Genomic DNA, 22,978 nt, shown 5'->3' on the forward strand with positions numbered 1-22,978 from the left:
GAGGGGAATGGTTTTACATCATGCAATGCCCCATTTCCCCTGCGGGGGAGCTGCAGGCAGAGGGGAATGGTTTTGTATCATGTAATGCCCCATTTCCCCTGCGGGGGAGCTGCAGGCAGGGGGGAATGATTTTGTACCATGCAATGCCCCATTTTCCCTGCGGGGGAGCTGCAGGTGGAGGGGAATGATTTTGTACCATGTAATGCCCCATTTTCCCTGCGGGGGAGCTGCAGGTGGAAGGGAATGATTTTGTACCATGTAATGCCCCATTTTCCCTGTGGGGGAGCTGCAGGCAGAGGGGAATGATTTTGTATCATGTAATGCCCCATTTCCCCTGTGGGGGAGCTGCAGGTGGAGGGGAATGATTTTGTACCATGTAATGCCCCATTTCCCCTGCGGAGGAGCTGCAGGCAGAGGGGAGTGATTTTGTATCATGTAATGCCCCATTTCCCCTGCGGGGGAGCTGCAGGCAGAGGGGAATGATTTTGTATGATGTAATGCCCCATTTCCCCTGCGGGGGAGCTGCAGGCAGAGGGGAATGATTTTATATCATGTAATGCCCCATTTCCCCTGCGGGGGAGCTGCAGGTGGAGGGGAATGATTTTACATTATGTAATGCCCCATTTCCCCTGCGGGGGAGCTGCAGGCAGAGGGGAATGATTTTATATCATGTAATGCCCCATTTCCCCTGCGGGGGAGCTGCAGGCAGAGGGGAATGATTTTGTATCATGTTATGCCCCATTTCCCCTGCGGGGGAGCTGCAGGTGGAGGGGAATGATTTTACATTATGTAATGCCCCATTTCCCCTGCGGGGGAGCTGCAGGCAGAGGGGAATGATTTTATATCATGTAATGCCCCATTTCCCCTGCGGGGGAGCTGCAGGCGGAGGGGAATGATTTTGTACCTTGTAATGCCCCATTTCCCCTGCGGGGGAGCTGCAGGCGGAGGGGAATGATTTTGTACCTTGTAATGCCCCATTTCCCCTGCGGGGGAGCTGCAGGCGGAGGGCACCCTTTGTTGTCAGGGTTTTCTTGCATTGCAGTTGATTGTAGGGGTCCCCAATATTAGGACATTTTGTGCTTTCCTTATCAGAAAGGAGAGGAGCAGAAATACTTAATAATAACTTCATCTTTAAGGACAAGAACTTCTGAAAATAAGGCCTGGCCGCCCCCTTCCTTCCGATCTCATATAAGCCGTTATCTCCCGGCACAGGCGTCCTATTCTTGGTGTAAACCTCAGGCCCTGTACATTATGACTCAAGCACTGGTCTGGCCAATGGCAGGCGGCCATGTTGATGTATATAAAGTGGCAGTGTCTTGTGGGATTCCTTGCAGACGTCTCCGCTAATGCGTGGAAATGGCCTCCTATATTGCGTTCTGCTTGATGTTATTATGTGCGACGTGTACATTAGCGGAGAGAGCGGTAGGATTGTTCTATGCGTTCCATTAGGTCTGCATTACGCTGTATATACACTAATGTACTAATGTATATTCTTGTTTCTTGTCCTCAAGGGATGTCCTGTAACTTGTGAGTGCTCGGATGCCCCTACCTGTCCCCCAGGAGCAGCGCCGGTGCCGGACTCTTGTGGTTGTGGGTGCACAGTTTGTGCCCGAGGTCTCGGCTCTGAATGCGATGGGTTTAAACCCTGTGATGCTACTAGAAATCTCATCTGCGACTATCAAGGAGACCCAAGTGGACGGGAAGGAGCGTGCAAAGGTTTGTCATTATTTTCTTCTACCACATTCATTGGGTGGGTCACAGTTAAGCTGGACTTTTATTTCGTGCAGCATTATGTGAAGGACCCCCATTTCAGAGATGGGTGAGGGTCCTGGAGAAATGTCTAAGGTGAGAAAATCCCTTTAAAGGGAGTATGTGAGCTCAAAAATGACTGGTTAGATATAAATCAAGTAGTTGAAAAGCTGCACTGAACTGTTTGGCCACACCGAGGGTGCACCGTCCTTGTTGGCCACGCCGAAGGTGTACTGGGCTGTTTGGCTACACTAAGGGTGCACCGCCCTGTTTGGCCACACCAAGGATGACCATGCTTTTTGGCCACACCAAGGTTGCACCGTGCTGTTTGGCCACACCAAGGGTGCATGTGCTGTTTGGCCACACCAAGCGTGCACTGTGCTGTTTGGCCACACTGAGGGTGCACTGCCCTGTTTGGCCACAGCAAAGGATGCACCCTGCTGTTTGGCCAAACCGAGGATGCACCGAGCTGTTTGGTCAAACCAACGATTCACCGAGCTGTTTGGTCAAACCAAGGATGCGCCACACTGTTTGGCCAAACCAAGGATGCACCGCGCTGTTTGGCGAAACCACGGGTGCACCGTCCTGTTTGGCCACAACAAAGAAACCTGGGCTGTTTGGCCACACCAAGGGTGCACAGGGCTGTTTGGCCACACCAGGAGTGTACCAGGCTGTTTGACCACACTGGGGGTGCACAGGGCTGTTTGGTCATACCAAGGGTGTACCAGGCTGTTTGACCACACCGGGGGGGCACCGCCCTGTGTGGCCATACCAAGGGTGTACCAGGCTGTTTGATCACACCGGGGGTGCACCGCCCTGTTTGGCCACACCAACGATGCACCGCACTGTTTGGCCACACCAAGGATGCACCGCACTGTTTGGCCACACCAAGGATGCACCGCACTGTTTGGCCACACCAAGGATGCACCGCACTGTTTGGCCACACCAAGGATGCACCGCACTGTTTGGCCACACCAAGGATGCACCGCACTGTTTGGCCACACCAAGGATGCACCGCGCCTCTGCTTGGTTTAAACAGTCATTTTACTCTGATAGAATCCCTTTAAGTACCTAAGCCTATTAACGAAAAAAAATAAGCGTTTTTGCAACTTTTTAATATACATCGACCTTAATTCATCAATTGTGTTTTTTTGGGGGTGGACTTTGCTTCAAATGCATCAAAATTCACACACCTTGTTGATGAATATGGTAAAAGTTAGAGGATACTTTTTTTTACCCTGTCTTTGGCTTTGCTTTCATTTTGTGCCTTTAAAAGGGAAAAGTTGCGCGATCCCTTCAATGATATTTAAAAAGTTGCACATTAGTCTCCAATAGGCAAAATATAAATTAGATTCGGTTCCATTGTGGGAAAAATGTTCGTAAATGATGAATTATCTAATTGTCTAATGAAAACTGCGCCCAAACCCAAAATATGTCCAGGACTGAAATAAGTTGTCTAAAAATGTTGTAAAACTCATGATGAATTTACTAAAAATGAACGTACAAAAAAATTAGAAATTCCCTTTTGTGTTTTTAATTTTCCCCCATTTGTAAAATGTCTTAGTTTAGGTATATCTCCTCATATGATCATCAATGTGTACCTGACCCATAATTTGTTTTCACCCCTTTTTAGTCCATCAGGAGCGACAGTCTTGCCTCCACAACGACAATGAGATCCTCCATGGACAGGAATTGGATCTAGGCTGCGAAAGTTACTGCAAATGTGAGAATGGGAATATCCGCTGTGTCCCTCTGTGCCCCCCACTGGAGAAACCCACCAACCCCAAGTGCAAGGAAATGCAATTAGTGACCGGTAAGGACATGTGTGGCATATAGGCAGAGGTATATGTATAGAAGGCATTTAGGCGAGGTATATGTATGGGAGGCATATAGGCAGGGGTATATGCATGGGAGGTGTTACGGGGGGCTGTCTAATAATAACCGAAAGGAGTATCAGACAGTCAGGGTCCACCGTGCAAAGACTTTGCTGCAGACTATGGCAGAGTGCAATACCTCTGTTAACTCACAGAAGGATATAATAAGAAAGTAAAGCAATTCCTCCCTTACTTGGAGGGTGTGTGGAATGATCTCTGTTAATAATCACAGAGACAAAGGCAATGTGTGCGAAATGGCACCTACCTAGGTCCGCTCTTCTAGTGGTGCAAAAGAGACGAACAGCAGCGTAAGCCGCACAAAGCTCCTACCTGCGTTCGCTCCACTAGTGTGCGAGGACACGAACCACTAGATATGGCACCTGCCTAGGTCCGCTCTTCTAGTGGTGCAAAAGAGACGAACAGCAGCGTAAGCCGCACAAAGCTCCTACCTCTGTTCGCTCCCCTAGTGTGCGAGGATACGAACAACTGCCAGACGCAGTATAAGGAACGTTACCCTAGCGGCAACGTCCACCTACGAGTAGAATCACAAGGCCCAGCCAGACCATGTGCCTCAGGCACCTGCCTATGTCCGCTCCCCTAAGAGGTAAGGATACGGACAGCAGCCGAAGCTGTAAGGTATAAGAACGCTACCCTGCCGGTAGCGCTCACCTAGCATAGACAGAGGAATGCCTAGAGGAACGCGCACAGAGCGTCTACTCATATGCATGAACCAAGAGGACTGAGCACCATGCGGCGTGTGTCAGGGTCTTATATAGACTCTGTGCCTCATCCAAGATGGAGGACACCAGAGCCAATCCGCTGCCAGAACGACAGGAGTGACGTCATGCTGGCCTATCACCGAGCAAGACGTCACAAGCACATGACCAGCGACCAATCGGCATAGAAGGTGTCAGAGACATGTGACCTCGTGTCAGCGATGATGTCACCCGCACATGTGCAATGGCTCCAAGATTGGACTTAGTCTCCGGCGCTCGCACATGTGCAGTAGCAAGAAATCTGGACTTAGTCTCCAGCGCTCGCACATGTGCAGTAGCAAGAAATCTGGACTTAGTCTCCAGCGCTCGCACATGTGCAGTAGCAAGAAATCTGGACTTAGTCTCCAGCGCTCGCACATGTGCAGTAGCAAGAAATCTGGACATAGTCTCCAGTGCTCGCAGCAACCGTAACAGTACCTCCCCCTCAAGGACCCCCCTCCCGGCGACGCAGGTAATCGGCAACTAAGTCGGGAGCATGGACAGCCTCCTCAGGCTCCCAAGAGCGATGTTCCGGGCCATAGCCCTCCCAATCTATCAAGAAGAACCTGCGCCCTCTAACCATCTTAGAACCAACTATGGCTCGTACCTCATAGCTAGAGCGAGAGGAATCAGAGGCAGGAGAGTGCACTTCACGAGCGTGAGGTAAAATAGCCGGCTTTAGCAGTGAGACATGGAATTTGTCATGAATCCTAAGATGGACAGTTAACTTCAATTGATAGACTACAGGATTTACCTGTTGAAGAACCTCATAAGGACCCAGGAAGCGAGGAGCAAATTTGACAGAGCTCACTCTAAGTCTCACGTGTTTTGCAGAGAGCCACACAAAGTCCCCTGGAGAAAAGACAGGAGCCGGGCGACGAAACCGATCGGACACCGTCTTCATACGGTCCTTAGCTGCTTGGATCGACTCTTGAGTCCGATCCCAAACCTCTCTGGCATTAGTTGCCCAGTCGGCCACAAGAGGAGGAGGTGCAGCAGCGGGAAACGGTACCGGTACCCTAGGGTGTTGCCCATTATTGAGTACGAACGGTGTCTGCCCAGTGGCCTCAGCCAGCGAATTGTTAAGGGCAAATTCTGCCCAGGGTAGGAGGGAGGACCAGTTATCGTGGTTCTCAGCAACAAAGTGTCGAAGGTATATAATCATAGATTGATTGGTACGTTCAACCAAACCATTAGTCTCCGGATGGTATGCCGAAGAGAGATTCAACTCAATTTGCAGAAGGCTACAAAGATCTCGCCAGAAACGGGAAGTAAATTGCGGGCCTCTATCACAAATGATACGATCTGGCATCCCGTGAAGCCTAAAGACATGCTTGAGGAATAGTTTGGCTAGTACCCTGGAAGATGGGATTCTCGATAACGGTACGATATGAACCATCCAGGAGAAATGGTCCGTAATGACCCACACAAATCTATGTCCCTGTGAACATGGAAGATCACCCACAAAGTCCATGCCTACCACCTCCCATGGTCTATCTGGCACTGGTAAAGGATGCAAGAGCCCAGCCGGTCTCTGCCGTAATGGACGGTTGCGAGCACACGAGTAGCAGGAACCGACATATCTCTTGATGTGGCTGGCTAAGTGTGGCCACCAATACCACCTCTCCAGTAACTCTCGTGTCCGCCTAATACCAAAATGCCCACCCACCTTTGAGGTGTGGGCCCATGACAGTATATCATTCTGTCGATCAGGCGGAACAAAGGTCTTGCCCGGTGGGATTTGGTCTAACGTCACAGGGGAGAGCGTATGAAAAACCCTGGAGGGAAGGATAAGACGAGGTTCGTCAATCTCTTCCTGGGTAGAAAGCATAGAGCGAGACAGGGCGTCTGCCTTGTTATTCTTACTCCCAGACAGATAGTTGATGGAGAAGTGAAAGCGGGAGAAAAACAAGGACCAGCGGGCTTGGCGAGGATTCAGACGCTGAGCGGTTTGTAAGTACGTCAGATTCTTATGGTCTGTATAGACCTGGAAAGGATGTTTCGCTCCTTTCAGCAAGTGAAGCCACTCCTCCAAGGCTAATCTCAAGGCGAGCAGTTCCCTATCCCCAATGGTATAGTTTCTCTCTGCCGGTGAAAAGGTTTTAGCAAAGAAGAAACACGGCCTTTTTCTACCTGCACCGTTCTTTTGATACAAGACCGCACCAGCACCCACTGAAGAGGCATCAACCTCTAAGAGGAAGGGCTTATTCTCATCGGGTCTTTGAAGAACGGGAGCAGTTGAAAAGTGTCTTTTTACTGTCTCAAAAGCCTGAGATGTCTCAGTAGACCAGGCTTTGGGATTAGCACCTTTCTTAGTCAAGGCCACCAAAGGGGCCACCAAAGTAGAAAAATGGGGTATGAACTGCCTGTAATAATTTATGAATCCTAAGAAGCGTTGCACCGCCTTCAAGGAATGAGGTTCGGACCATTGCAGGACAGCAGAGAGCTTCGCAGGATCCATAGCCAGACCCTCTTGTGAGATAATGTAACCCAAAAAAGGCAATGAGGACTGCTCGAATACACATTTCTCGAGTTTAGCAAACAATGAGTGCTCCCTTAAACGGGAAAGGACACGAACGACATCCTGACGATGAGTCTCCAGATCAGGAGAAAAAATCAGGATGTCGTCCAGATACACCACTACTGAGGATAACAGTAAATCCCTGAACACATCGTTTACGAAGTCCTGAAATACTGCGGGTGCATTACATAACCCAAAAGGCATGACGAGGTATTCATAGTGACCGTCTCGGGTGTTAAAAGCGGTCTTCCATTCGTCACCCTTTCGAATTCGTACCAAGTTATACGCACCCCGCAGATCCAACTTCGTAAAAACTTGAGCTCCTCTCAGTCTGTCAAAGAGCTCTGAAATTAAAGGTAATGGGTATTTGTTCTTTATTGTGATTGCGTTGAGACCCCTGTAATCTATGCAGGGACGCAAATCACCCTCTTTCTTCCGAACAAAGAAAAACCCAGCTCCCACGGGAGAGACAGACTTACGAATGAACCCCTTCTCTAAACTCTCTCTTATGTAGGTCGACATGGCCTCCGACTCAGGTATCGACAGGGGGTAAACCCTGCCTTTAGGTGGAACCGAACCTGGGATAAGGTCTATGGCACAGTCATACGGCCTATGGGGTGGAAGAACCTCAGCACCCTGTTTGGAGAACACGTCAGCGAAATCCAAATAGGGTGTAGGTATGGGAGAGAGATCAGTTGATGCAACCGCAACGACCTTAGGTGGTAAGGGAAGACATCGGGACTGACATTTCGAACCCCAACTAATAATGCTGTCAGACTCCCAGTCAATGTGAGGAGCATGAGTCCGAAGCCATGGAAGACCCAGAAGGACGTCGTCTATACCCTCAGGCAAAACAAGAAAAGAAATCTCCTCTATGTGACCCTGAGACAGGGAAAGGCGCAAGGGAACTGTCCTCAATGTAATGGAGTCAGACAACATAGTTCCATTAACAACACGGACAGGAATAGGCGCCTCTAACATGATAGAGGGAATATTGTGTCCCTTTACAAATCCTGAGGACACAAAAATCCCGTCAGCTCCGGAATCCACAAAAGCCATAATAGGCCATGTATTCTCAGATAACGAGAGCTGACCTGGGATACAACACTTAGAGGGTGCAGAAGACGTCTCTAGTAACCCCCCTCTAATGGTTACTAGGCCAGGGAGTTTCCCTGACGACTAGGACACTTGTTGGCATAGTGCCCAGCCTGACGACATACGTAACATATAGGAGGACCAGACTTGCGTAGTCTGGAAAACGTATGACCTAACTCCATAGGAGTGGGAGATGTTTCAGATGCTGAGGAAGATGGTAGTGGACCCTCAACAACTGGAATAGCCCGATGCTTAGGGCGTGAGGAAGAGACCTCGAGTCTACGTTCCTTATGGCGTACATCGATCCTCGTTGCTACTGTGATCAAGTCCTCCAGAGAAGCAGGGACCTCACGAGTAGCAAGGGCATCCTTGACATAGCCTGCCAACCCTCTCCAGAAGATAGGAATCAACACCTTGTCTAGCCAATCTAGTTCTGCCACCAGAGTTCTAAAAGCAATGGCATAAGAACTAGTGGATAACGAACCCTGAGATAGATCTAACAGTCTCAGGGCCGCATCATGGGTAACCTGCGGACCCATGAATACCGCCTTAAGAGCATCAAGAAAGTCTTGATGTCTCAGAGTAACCACATCAGAGCGCTCCCATAGGGGAGTCGCCCATTCTAAGGCTTTGTCCTGAAGTAAGGAGATGATAAAGCCTACTCTGGACCTCTCCGTAGAGAAGCGAGAAGAGTTGACCTCTAGGTGTATCTGACACTGACTAATGAAACCACGACATGATCTGGCATCGCCAGAATATTTGTTTGGCAGAGCAAGTCGAGGATCATGTGCAGCTGTCACCATGGTCTGAGGTTTATCCTCTATACTCTTGAGCCGTGACTCAAGTACTTGTATATAACGGTGTAACTGCTGATATTCTGCCATAACTGCCAGACCCTAGGCTCAGTCCTAATGTTACGGGGGGCTGTCTGATAATAACCGAAAGGAGTATCAGACAGTCAGGGTCCACCGTGCAAAGACTTTGCTGCAGACTATGGCAGAGTGCAATACCTCTGTTAACTCACAGAAGAATCTAATAAGTAAGTAAAGCAATTCCTCCCTTACTTGGAGGGTGTGTGGAATGATCTCTGTTAATAATCACAGAGACAAAGGCAATGTGTGCGAAATGGCACCTACCTAGGTCCGCTCTTCTAGTGGTGCAAAAGAGACGAACAGCAGCGTAAGCCGCACAAAGCTCCTACCTGCGTTCGCTCCACTAGTGTGCGAGGACACGAACCACTAGATATGGCACCTGCCTAGGTCCGCTCTTCTAGTGGTGCAAAAGAGACGAACAGCAGCGTAAGCCGCACAAAGCTCCTACCTCTGTTCGCTCCCCTAGTGTGCGAGGATACGAACAACTGCCAGACGCAGTATAAGGAACGTTACCCTAGCGGCAACGTCCACCTACGAGTAGAATCACAAGGCCCAGCCAGACCATGTGCCTCAGGCACCTGCCTATGTCCGCTCCCCTAAGAGGTAAGGATACGGACAGCAGCCGAAGCTGTAAGGTATAAGAACGCTACCCTGCCGGTAGCGCTCACCTAGCATAGACAGAGGAATGCCTAGAGGAACGCGCACAGAGCGTCTACTCATATGCATGAACCAAGAGGACTGAGCACCATGCGGCGTGTGTCAGGGTCTTATATAGACTCTGTGCCTCATCCAAGATGGAGGACACCAGAGCCAATCCGCTGCCAGAACGACAGGAGTGACGTCATGCTGGCCTATCACCGAGCAAGACGTCACAAGCACATGACCAGCGACCAATCGGCATAGAAGGTGTCAGAGACATGTGACCTCGTGTCAGCGATGATGTCACCCGCACATGTGCAATGGCTCCAAGATTGGACTTAGTCTCCGGCGCTCGCACATGTGCAGTAGCAAGAAATCTGGACTTAGTCTCCAGCGCTCGCACATGTGCAGTAGCAAGAAATCTGGACTTAGTCTCCAGTGCTCGCAGCAACCGTAACAGGAGGTATATAGGTGGGGTATATGTATAGGAGGCTTATAGGCAGGGGTATAGGTATGGGAGCCATATAGACAGGGGTATATTTATAGGAGGCTTATAGGCAGGGGTATATGTATGGGAGGCATACAGGCAGAGATATATGTATAGGAGGCATATAGGCAGGGGAATAGGTATGGGAGCCATATAGACAGGAGTATATGTATAGGAGACATATAGACAGGTGTATATGTATAGGAGACATATAGACAGGGGTATATGTATAGGAGACATATAGACAGGTGTATATGTATAGGAGACATATAGACAGGGGTATATGTATAGGAGACATATAGACAGGGGTATATGTATAGGAGGCATATAGGCAGAGGTATATATATATATATATATATATAGGAGGCTTATAGACAGAGGTATATGTATAGAAGCCATATAGGCGGGGTATATGTATAGGAGACATGTAGGCAGGGGTATATGTAATGGGGCATATAGAGAGCAGAAACACTGTGTTTATATATATATTTGGTCCAAAAACAGCTCCTCTCTGGCCAATAGTCAGTATTGCAGCTCAAACCCATTCACTCCAATATACAGTATATTGAGCAAAAATCTAAACACAACATTTTGTTTGTGATCCCATTTTTCATGAGCTGAACTCTAAGATCTAAGACTTTTTCTATGTACAAAAGGCCTTTTTCTCTCAAATATTGTTCACAAATTTGTGTGAATTTGCGTTAGTGAGCAATTCTCCTCTGTGGAGATAATCCATCCACCTCACAGGTGTGACATATCAATGTGCTGATTAGACATCATGATTATTGCACAGGTGCGCCTTAGGCTGGCCAGCATGATTATTGTACAGGTGCACCTTAGACTGGCCACAATATAAGGCCACTCTACAATGTGCAGTTTTATCACACAGCACAATGCCATAGATGTGGCACATTTTGTAGCAGTGTGCAGTTGGCTGCTGACGGCAGGAATGTCACCAGAGCTGTCACCTATGAACTGAATGTTAATTTCTCTACCATAAGTCGTCTCCAAAGGTGTTTCAGAGAATTTGGCAAAACATCCAACCTCAGACCACATGTAACCGCACCGGCCCAGGACCTCCACATCCGGCATCTTCACCTCCATGATTGTCTGAGATCGGCCACGCGGACGGCGGCTGCAACAATCAGTGCAAAACCAAAGAATTTCTGCACAAACTGTCAGAAACTGTCTCAGGGAAGCTCCTCTGCTGCTCGTCCTCCTCATCAGGGGTCTCTACCTGACTGCAGGTCCTCAGTGGGCAAATACTTAAATTCAATTGCGTCTGGCATGTTGCAGAGATTTCTCTGTATGGATGAATCTCAGTTTTGACATTTTCGAGTGACCTTTTATTGTGGTCAGCCTAAGGCGCACCTGTGCAATAATCATTCTGTCTAATCAGCATCTTGATATGCCGCATCTGTGAGGTGGATGGATTATCTCTGCAGAGGAGAATTGCAAACTAATGGATTTAGACAAATTTGTGAACAATATTTGAGAGAAAAAACCTTGTGTCCATAGAAAAAGAAAAGTGTTAGATCTTTGAGAAATGGGAGCAAAAACAAAACTGTTGCGTTAATATTTTTGCTCAGTGTAGATGAGCTACAATTACAGACTTAAAGGGATTGTCCACTACTTTTATATTGGTGGCATTTCGTTAGGAGAGGTCATCAATGTCTGATCGGCCGGAGTCTGACACCCGGCACCCGCCACGGATCAGCTGTTCTGGGTCCCGGAGGTGGCAGCAGGCAGCCAGAAATGCTCAGTTCCGGAGCTGCTCCATCTTCTGATAGTGGCCGCGGCCGGGTACTACACATCCGCCTTCTATTGATTAGAATGGGAGGCAGATGTGCAGTACCCGGCCATGTCCGCTATCAGAAGACGGAGCAGCTCCGGAACTGAGCATTTCCAGCCACCTGCTGCCACCGCCGGGACCGCTGCTGATCCGCGGGTGTGAAGTGTCGGACACCGGACGATCAGACATTGATGACCTATCTTAAGAATAGACCCTCAATGTAAAAGTAGTGGACTACCTTTTTAACCTATAGGCATCCATTGTGGTGTTTTTGGAAAAAAAACATGAGACATTTTCTTTCTCATTTTGGATAACCCTTATAATGTCTTCTTTTGATTAATGTATTATTTTATATAAGTCCGATATGTTATCTCCCTTCCCGTGCGCTCTGCTTTTATGCCGTGGGATTATTAATATTTAGTAAATTTTATTTTGCCAAAAACAGTGCTACACCCGTGCATAGTTTGTGTATGGCATTGCAGGTCAGCCCTATTCACTTCAATGGGGCTGAGCTGTAGTACCACACACAACCTATTGACGGGTTTGGTCTCATTTTTGTAGAACGCCGCCATGTTTTCCGAATACTTTACAATTCCTTGTGATGATCTTATGATTGGGGGCAGCTCTATTGTAAGGATGTTCATTACATTTGGACTGTTCTCATAGTTCCAGGTCAGTGCTGTGCCCAGTGGAGATGTCTGGAGGAGTCAAGGGATCACGAAGATTCGACTGATCCCCAAAATGTGCCCCCAGCTCCTGATGACGTGTCTGCGGATGAAGAGGCAAATATCAGGACCAGAAGAGACGCCTCTGATTCAGGTGCTGAAATCGCTCTGAGTGCGGAGCTAAATAATGGGGGTAGGGATAGAGATGTGGGTGGTGGCAGCGGAAACTTTCATGGCTGCCCGAGGGAGCACCTGAAAGATGAAAGGCATAGGGCAACGGTTCTAGGCTATTTCTTCTTCTTAAATGCATGTACTTATGGCTAAAAAGGTGCATTCAAATCTTTGCACCGTTTGCCTCCTACAGCCTCTGTGTTGCACTGATTATTGCTGGCTGCAGAACGAGTTACCTGAGAATCTATCAGCGAGCTCATTACTTGTTATCTTCCTTTTTCTGATCTCAGCTGATTTCTCACCACATAGAAGCTTAAGCTGAGAGGAACCTGAAGAACAACGATAAGAGTCAAAACCTCTCCTGTTAGAAGGACTTCACTGACAAATTCTCAGTTAACTCATTCTGTGGCCAGCAATAGACAAGGGCTATAGGAAGCAATGCCTTTAAGTAACTGCCTTTAAGTAAAAAAAAATGGCACTGAAGATGGCTACAACCTTTAAGGAGTATCTGTAAGATACCATAATATAAAGGGGTCGATCCTAGTAAGGCCACGTGCACAGGTTGACTATTTGGTGAGGTTCCCAGTATGGATTGGTGAGCTTCCCAGTATGGATTGGTGAGTTTCCCCAGTATGGATGGGTGAGGTTCCCAGTATGGATTGGTGAGTTTCCCCAGTATGGATGGGTGAGGTTCCCAGTATGGATGGGTGAGGTTCCCAGTATGGATGGGTGAGGTTCCCAGTATGGATTGGGTAGTTTCCCCAGTATGGATGGGTGAGGTTCCCAGTATGGATGGGTGAGGTTCCCAGTATGGATTGGGTAGTTTCCCCAGTATGGATGGGTGAGGTTCCCAGTATGGATGGGTGAGGTTCCCAGTATGGATGGGTGAGGTTCCCAGTATGGATTGGGTAGTTTCCCCAGTATGGATGGGTGAGGTTCCCAGTATGGATGGGTGAGGTTCCCAGTATGGATTGGGTAGTTTCCCCAGTATGGATGGGTGAGGTTCCCAGTATGGATGGGTGAGGTTCCCAGTATGGATTGGGTAGTTTCCCCAGTATGGATGGGTGAGGTTCCCAGTATGGATGGGTGAGGTTCCCAGTATGGATGGGTGAGGTTCCCAGTATGGGATTAGGGAGTTTCCCATTATGGATTGGGTGAGGTTCCCAGTATGGATTGGGTAGTTTTTCAGTATGGATTGGGGAGTTTCCCAGTATGGATTGGGTAGTTTTCCAGTATGGATTGGTGAGGTTCCCAGTATGAATTGGGGAGTTTTCCAGTATCGATCAGTGAGGTTCCCAGTATGGATTGGGTAGTTTTTCAGTATGGATTGGTGAGTTTCCCAGTATGGATTAGGTAGTTTTCCAGTATGGATTGGTGAGGTTCCCAATATGAATTAGGGAGTTTTCCAGTATCGATCAGTGAGGTTCCCAGTATGGATTGGTTGAGGTTCCCAGTATGGATTGGGTAGTTTTCCAGTATGGATTGGTGAGGTTCTCAGTATGGATTGGGGAGTTTCCCAGTATCGATCAGTGAGGTTCCCAGTATGGATTGGTTGAGGTTCCCAGTATGGATTGGGTAGTTTTCCAGTATGGATTGGTGAGGTTCCCAGTATGGATTGGTGAGGTTCCCAGTATGAATTGGGGAGTTTTCCAGTATCGATCAGTGAGGTTCCCAGTATGGATTGGTTGAGGTTCCCAGTATGGATTGGGTAGTTTTCCAGTATGGATTGGTGAGGTTCCCAGTATGGATTGGGGAGTTTCCCAGTATCGATCAGTGAGGTTCCCAGTATGGATTGGTTGAGGTTCCCAGTATGGATTGGGTAGTTTTCCAGTATGGATTGGGTAGTTTTCCAGTATGGATTGGTGAGGTTCCCAGTATGGATTGGTGAGTTTCCCAGTATGGATTGGGGAGGTTCCCAGTATGGATTGGGGAGGTTCCCAGTATGGATTGCCATAATTGGTTTTCCCTGACAATGGCGGCGTCTCATTTCCATTATCTTCCATAGATCCAGAAGAGGATGAGGAGTCGCTGGAAGACGTTCACTCCTGTAAACCGGATACTGAGTGGACGCCGTGCTCCCGCACATGTGGATTTGGGAACTCGCTGCGAATAATCTACGAGAAGGAAACTTGTATCCCTAAGGCTGAGAAGAGGCTATGTATGATCAGACCCTGCAAGGGCCAATACTCTAGCGCTAACTACACGGTAAGAATAGACAGGAGTCACAAGTAGGGATGAGCGAACCTGAATTGTAAAGTTTGGGGTTTGTACTGGACACCTAGTGTCTGGTGCATGAACCCGAACAAAGACTTCTCATGGAAGTCCGTGGTCGAGTTAAGTGTTCGGATGCTGAATAAAGTTTGTTGAAAGGCTGCAGCTCAACCAATCAACAAACTTTTCGGCATGGGGAAGATGCCTGGACACTGCTGGGAACAAGATAAATTAAAAAAAATACATCAGGTCCACCTTATTTTTGATAACCTGTGTAGGTAAAGTAGACAGCTGAGGGCTGATGTTATAAGGCTGGGAAGGTCCATGGTTATTTGATCCCTCCCAGCCTAAAAATAGCAGCTTGCAGCCGCCCCAGAAGTGGCGCATCAATTAATTGCGCCAATTCTGGAGCGTTGCTCAGCTCATCCTGATAACCCTGGTGCAGTGGCAATCGGGGTAAATTTTTTGGGTTAATGTCAGCTGTAAATTGACAGCTGGTATCAAGCCCAGGGGTTAGTAATGGAGAGGCGTATATCAGGCACACCCCCATTACTAACATGGCAAGTGTAAAGTAAATAAAAAAAACACTGGAAAATAGTTTATATGAATGGCTGTGCCACTTCTGGGGCGGCTGCGGTACCCCACGCCACTTTTTTAGATTTATTTACTGCCTATCCACATTTGTTTAAGGGGAATTGTCCTGCTTTTACCCCAATTTTGCTTCCTTTTGCAGCCCCTTAGCCCTTATACCCCTTACTACGACCTTTTACAGCTCATTGGGGTTCGGGGTCAAGTTTGGTCGCCGAACTGAACTTTTAACTAAAGTATGGTTTGCTCGAAACCTACGAACCCGAAGATCCACGAGTCCTCTCATCCTTAATCACAAGCGCATTGTGTATTTCCATTCTCTAGATATTGTAAGTGTGACCACCGTGCAGTGGTACGAGGAAGATGGATAACAGGTCCGGCGATAAAAAAAAAAATCAAAAAGGTCCAAGGCACCAGACCTTCTCCTCCAAGGAATTTCTTTTTTAGTTACTGCATGCAAAAGGTACAAAAATAGGCAACGTTTCTGCCACACGGGGCCTTTTTTAAGAAGTGTCCACTGTGTGGCGTAAACGTCACCTATTTTTCTACATTTTGTATGCAGTAACTAATAAAGAAATTCCTTGAAGGAGAACGTCTGGTGCCTTGGACCTTTTTGATTGTTTACGTGCCGGAAATTTGTGGAGAGTTGCACCAAGATTGCATGGACCATGGAGGTTCGGCAGCGGCATCCGGCAAACCTGGAAAAGTGCAAAGGTCCACTATATTAGATTTCCATTGGTGGGTCCACAGTATATGTTCGGGGGATGTGCGCATTGCATTTATGGGCTGTCCTCAGGAATTTAGCCTCCTCCATACACTGCAGGTGCCGGCTGTGCCATACAGCCAGCACCCGAGTCTTATTGATTTGATGAGAGCTAGTGACAGCGGCATTTAAGAGGTTGGAATTGGTATGGAAGGAGGGTCTCTTCCAGGACTTGCAAATCCCCCCCCCTGCAACGAGGTTCTGGTTTATATTATTTCGATCCTCTTGTCTTTCTGGCAGGTCGTGAAGGCGAACAACGTCTGCAGTCACCTCATACGCTGGTCCAATCCAATGCACCTCCGTTTCCGTGACTGTCTGTCAAGCCGCCCCTTACTCCCCAAATTCTGCGGCCTTTGCTCCGATGGACGTTTCTGCTCACCATCACTGAGTAAGACGCGCATGGTGGACTTTCGGTGTTCCCAACTCAACAGGAAAGTCACCCGCCAGGTCATGTGGGTGCAACGGTGTCAGTGCGGCGGTAAGAGAGGAAAGAAAGGGAAGAAGGAAGCAATAAACAGAAAGAAGACAAACGAGGTGGTGGGAGATGATTAAATCAATGCCAGGAAGGAGCCGGAAAGCTCCGGGGGTCATCCCTACAACTGAGCACTGACGCTGACGGATCATCTAGGAGCCGGTATCATCGGGGGCCGACATATTCACTCTCCACAGAATCACTTGTATGTTCTTCATCCGTCAGTGAATGAAATAAAATACTATCACATGTTCCTGCCGTCAGTGTTACTAATTATTGCCCCTAATGAAATGCAGATGACGGGTGAGGGGGGGAATTCAGAAGAGAAATGATGGTAAAAAGTCTCACAGGACATAGTGATCATGATTTATTTATATCGCACCAACATAGGCTGCGGCGGTTCATATGGGTTCCATGTCCATAGATAAGAAGTAAAAGGAAATGTAATGCGCCTTTGTGAATACAGCCTTAAAGCCAGTGCATTGTGCTGCACATGTGGGTGTAGTATGCGTGGAGGTCAGAGGCACCATAATGTGCTGCGCGCCAGCCGCGTGCCAGGTATCATGCATGCTTCAGCCTCTTAATAATAGGACGGGTGCATCATACCTGCTGGCCGTGCACCATACCTGCGGACTACGCACCATACCTGCTGGCCGTGCACCATACCTGCTGGCCGTGCACCATACCTGCTGGTTATGCACCATACCTGCTGGCCGCGCACCATACCTGCTGGCCGCGCACCATACCTGCTGCCTGTGCACCATACCTGCTGCCTGTGTACCATACCTGCTGCCTGTGCACCACACCTGCTGGCTGTGTACCATACCTACTGGCTGTGCACCATACTTGCTGCCTGTGCACCATACCTGCTGGCCGTGCACCATACCTGCTTTCCGTGCACCACACCTGCTGGCTGTGCACCACACCTGCTGCCTGTGCACCACACCTGCTGGCTGTGCACCTTGCCTAGTGCCTGTGCACCACACCTGCTGGCTGTGCACCATACCTGCTGCCTGTGCACCATACCTGCTGCCTGTGCACCATACCTGCTGGCTATGCACCATACCTGCTGGCTGTGCACCATACCTGCTGGCTATGCACCATACCTGCTGCCTGTGCACCACACCTGCTGGCTGTGCACCACACCTGCTGGCTATGCACCACACCTGCTGGCTATGCACCACACCTGCTGGCTATGCACCATACCTGCTGCCTGTGCACCATACCTGCTGCCTGTGCACCATACCTGCTGGTTGTGCACCATACCTGCTGGCTGTGCACCATACCTGCTGGTTATGCACCATACCTGCTGGCTGTGCACCATACCTGCTGGCCATGCACCATACCTGCTGGTTATGCACCATACCTGCTGGCTGTGCACCATACCTGCTGGCTGTGCACCATACCTGCTGGCCATGCACCATACCTGCTGGCTGTGCACCACACCTGCTGGCCATGCACCATACCTGCTGGTTATGCACCATACCTGCTGCCTGTGCACCATACCTACTAGCTGTGCACCATGCCTACTGGCTGTGCACCATACCTGCTGGCTGTGCACCATACCTGCTGGTTATGCACCATACCTGCTGGTTATGCACCATACCTACTAGCTGTGCACCATACCTGCTGGTTATGCACCATACCTGCTGGTTATGCACCATACCTACTAGCTGTGCACCATACCTACTAGCTGTGCACCATACCTGCTGGTTATGCACCATACCTGCTGCCTATGCACCATACCTACTAGCTGTGCACCATGCCTACTGGCTGTGTTGCTGCAAAGAAAACAATGGCAAATGCACTAAATAGTGTCAAGCAGCTCCTGAAAGGGGCTTCATTTTTATCGTTGTCAAGCAGCCATCCTCTATTCACCTCATTGTCCAGTTTCCAAAAAAACCTCCGCAATTTCTTAAGAATAAACAAAATAATGAACATACAAGAAGCACAGAGGCGTCCACACAAAGAGGCAGTGTGAGCTAGCCCCCTGCCCCCGCCGCACGTCCTATAATGGGAGGTCCTGTCCCTTGTGATCATCACGAGGATGTCCATACAGTTATTGTGAGTCACTGAGGAGCAGTGTAAGGAGGGAACACAGACGACTATTATCCCTCCAGTGCATCACAGGCCATCTGTTAGAAAGCCCCCTCCCCTCCTAGTATTCTATGGGGTATCGGGTACCGGCAAAGATTAGACGTTGGCCGTGTTCTCCATTACTGATGAAAAATTCTTAAATGGGTTCATTGGAAATTAGTAAATAGTGGAAAATGTCAGAGCCGATGCCCTGGATTATTAATATATCCCTAGGTGTTAGTGTGGCGGAAGATGTGGTGCGGAGCGGGAAGAAGAGCAATATCCATAGTCCTGGGCATGGTCCATCCATGGTCATCTATGGGTGCGATGTTACAGAACCTTCTATAGAAGTTTCCGACATATACCACTCATACACATGACCCTCACGGTCCTCAAGGATCAACATCTGGAAATTCCAGGTCTCTCCCATAATGACAAAGAAACATTCGAGCCCATAATAAATAGACTTTAAAAAAATGTGATCATTAAAAAAAGGAGCAGATGAAAAACAGTAAAAAAAAAAACCCCAGCAAAAAGTAATTAAAAAAAAAAGCAGAGATGGAATAATGAGTCAGGCATCAGATCTGGAAGGTTCAGGGATGAAGAACATGAAGGTTGAAGAATATCTACCATCATTGATGGACAAATCCACCTGAGGACCCTGTGGGCAGCCTCTAATTATAGGGCCCTTGCGGACCAGCCCCATGTGAATTTGACCTTGAAGAATCTTGAAGATCAATGAGGACTTTGTGGTGGATCCATAGGAACTGTACCCCATCCGCCATGGAGATCCTTTGAGATTACAAAGCACAAAAACCCCCCAGAGAATATTTTAATATGACAGGAGTTGTCTGGATTATACCACAATATTGGGTCTGTTATCTTCTCCGGTAGCCGCTACACGTATACAATAAGCAACCCCGTTCATTGTGCAGTTGCTCAGCTGCCATTCACTTTCATGGAAGCTGAGGGGAAGGTCTCAGCAACTGAGTTGTACTGTTCCGGATACGTCAACTGCTTATATCAGATTGCCTGGGCAGCCTTTTCACAATTAGTGTTAGTTACATCAGGCCGCCCGGGCAACCTTTTCACTATTAGTGTTAATTACATCAGGCCGCCCGGGCAACCTTTTCACTATTAGTGTTAATTACATCAGGCCGCCCAGGCCACCTTTTCACAATTAGTGTTAGTTACATCAGGCCGCCCGGGCAACCTTTTCACAATTAGTGTTAGTTACATCAGGCCGCCTGGGCAACCTTTTCACAATTAGTGTTAGTTACATCAGGCCGCCTGGGCAACCTTTTCACAATTAGTGTTAGTTACATCAGGCCGCCCGGGCAACCTTTTCACAATTAGTGTTAGTTACATCAGGCCGCCCGGGCAACCTTTTCACTATTAGTGTTAATTACATCAGGCCGCCCGGGCAACCTTTTCACTATTAGTGTTAATTACATCAGGCCGCCCAGGCCACCTTTTCACAATTAGTGTTAGTTACATCAGGCCACCCGGGCAACCTTTTCACTATTAGTGTTAATTACATCAGGCCGCCCAGGCCACCTTTTCACAATTAGTGTTAGTTACATCAGGCCACCCGGGCAACCTTTTCACAATTAGTGTTAGTTACATCAGACCGCCCGGGCAACCTTTTCACTATTAGTGTTAATTACATCAGGCCGCCCGGGCAACCTTTTCACAATTAGTGTTAGTTACATCAGACCGCCCGGGCAACCTTTTCACAATTAGTGTTAGTTACATCAGGCCGCCTGGGCAACCTTTTCACAATTAGTGTTAATTACATCAGGCCGCCCGGGCAACCTTTTCACAATTAGTGTTAGTTACATCAGACCGCCCGGGCAACCTTTTCACAATTAGTGTTAGTTACATCAGGCCGCCTGGGCAACCTTTTCACAATTAGTGATAGTTACATCAGGCCGCCTGGGCAACCTTTTCACAATTAGTGTTAGTTACATCAGGCCGCCCGGGCAACCTTTTCACAATTAGTGTTAGTTACATCAGGCCGCCCGGGCAACCTTTTCACAATTAGTGTTAGTTACATCAGGCCGCCTGGGCAACCTTTTCACAATTAGTGTTAGTTACATCAGGCCGCCTGGGCAACCTTTTCACAATTAGTGTTAGTTACATCAGGCCGCCCGGGCAACCTTTTCACAATTAGTGTTAGTTACATCAGGCCGCCTGGGCAACCTTTTCACAATTAGTGTTAGTTACATCAGGCCGCCCGGGCAACCTTTTCACAATTAGTGTTAGTTACATCAGGCCGCCCGGGCAACCTTTTCACAATTAATGTTAGTTACATCAGGCCGCCCGGGCAACCTTTTCACAATTAGTGTTAGTTACATCAGGCCGCCCGGGCAACCTTTTCACAATTAGTGATAGTTACATCAGGCCGCCCGGGCAACCTTTTCACAATTAGTGTTAGAAAAGGCCTTTAAGAAACGTTACCAGATCTCTCTCATTTCTATGTTCCATGACTCTGGAGTAGAACCAGTTTAGCTGTAGATTCAAAACCGAGTGAAATAAATGAAATTATAGTTAATTAGAAGAAGAACGTTGGTAATAAAGGCGAAGGAAGCAGATATAAGGGACGGGCATGGGACAGAGGAGGCAGATGAGGAAGGGATCGACCATGAAGATCTTCATTGTGGCTACGACCTTGGTCTTCCTCATACAATGTGGTAAGTAATATAAATATATATATAAATATATGGTCTATAATGAACGTGAGCGGGAAAACTTATGGACTTAACCTTTCGATCATAAAATGTAGGGATCAATGAGCCCTACAATTATTGCAACATTCACCCTCTATGTTCAGGTCTTTTGAGTCCTTCCAATACACGGGGAAAATATTAAGCTGTGTACGGTACATACATACCCTCCTGACCGGGGCAATAAGGCCACAAGACACTCCCCACCAGCTATGTTTGGTTGTGGCAAAAGGGCTGCAATACCAGGCACAACCTATGGACAAGAGTGGCGCTGTTTCAGGAAATTACAGCAGCTCCTTTTCTCGGATCTCACACAACCTCTCTGCGTTAGAGCCAGTCGTAGGCTTGTGACGTCCCATCCCATGGGAGTGAATGGAATCCAGTTTTCCAAATATTTTCTGCAGCTCGGCTTTCATGGCTAGACGTCATCTAGAATAGACCGTGGAATGCTATGAAGGAATGAAAACTGCAGCTTATTCCCAAATCCACTCTGCAGATCCAGGCAGACGTGCAGCATCTCCACTTACAATTATTGCACATCATTTCAGGGCACGGACATACAGGAGGCGACCTAGGTACAGAGTTGGCCATATCAGGAACTGCTCAGAGAGGACCGGTCCCTGGCTTATAGAAGTGCCGCTGTTCTCCTGAATCCGGCGATGTTTTTCTTTAGTTCCTGCTCCCCTTCATTCCTGAGATATGACCCTTTTTCCCTGTATATAAGTCTAGCCTTGTTAGCCAAGTGGGCATGGTCTTAAAACTGTCTTTTTGTAGACTACACCTGGTTGGCTAAACATACTACATTTATATCATGGAATAGGGATATATCTTAGAAGCAGGAGCAGTAGGAACAAAAAAACCCACCAGATTCAGGAGAACAGCGGCAAATACACCAGAGATAGATAGAGATAGATAGAGATATTATATATATATATATATATATATATATATATATATATATCTCTCTATCTCTCTATCTATCTATATATATATATATATATATATATATATATATATATAGTGACAGGATCTTTAAAGAGGTAGAGTCACTAAAATTACCATTGGTCAAATGCTCTTTCAAATAGCTGTAATAAGGCAATTATATGACTGCAGGTAACATGACGTATTGTGAATGGTGGATCCTGTGTTATCTACTGTATATAGAGGTGTTAGCAGTCATTGTACAGGAGGTGAGCTGTGACACCCCCTATTAGTGGATCCTGTGTTATCTACTGTATATAGAGGTGTTAGCAGTCATTGTACAGGAGGAGGTGAGCTGTGACACCCCCTATTAGTGGATCCTGTGTTATCTACTGTATATAGAGGTGTTAGCAGTCATTGTACAGGAGGAGGTGAGCTGTGATAACACCTATTAGTGGAGCCTGTGTTATCTATTGTATATAGAGATGCTAGCAGTCATTGAACAGTAGGAGGCAGAGGTGAGCTATGATATCTCGTATTAGTGGAGCCTGTGTTATCTACTGTATATAGATGTTTTTCCAGTCATTAAACAGGAGAAGGT

At 47.8% G+C, this 22,978-nt stretch overlaps 1 protein-coding gene across 1 annotated transcript; it reads left to right on the top strand.

The window, feature by feature from the left end:
* The first annotated feature begins 1,336 nt into the window (after window positions 1-1,336).
* On the top strand, window positions 1,337-16,912 carry LOC142250356 (CCN family member 1-like). Its single transcript, XM_075322509.1, has 6 exons — window positions 1,337-1,422; window positions 1,512-1,716; window positions 3,383-3,562; window positions 12,451-12,603; window positions 14,626-14,825; window positions 16,423-16,912. Exons 1-6 carry the CDS (start codon window positions 1,357-1,359, stop codon window positions 16,732-16,734), a joined length of 1,116 nt encoding a protein of 371 aa, XP_075178624.1. The 5' UTR covers window positions 1,337-1,356; the 3' UTR covers window positions 16,735-16,912.
* Window positions 16,913-22,978: the final 6,066 nt, after the last annotated feature.

This window comes from Anomaloglossus baeobatrachus, chromosome 9, assembly GCF_048569485.1.
Source record: "Anomaloglossus baeobatrachus isolate aAnoBae1 chromosome 9, aAnoBae1.hap1, whole genome shotgun sequence".
Taxonomy (NCBI): Eukaryota; Metazoa; Chordata; class Amphibia; order Anura; family Aromobatidae; genus Anomaloglossus; species Anomaloglossus baeobatrachus.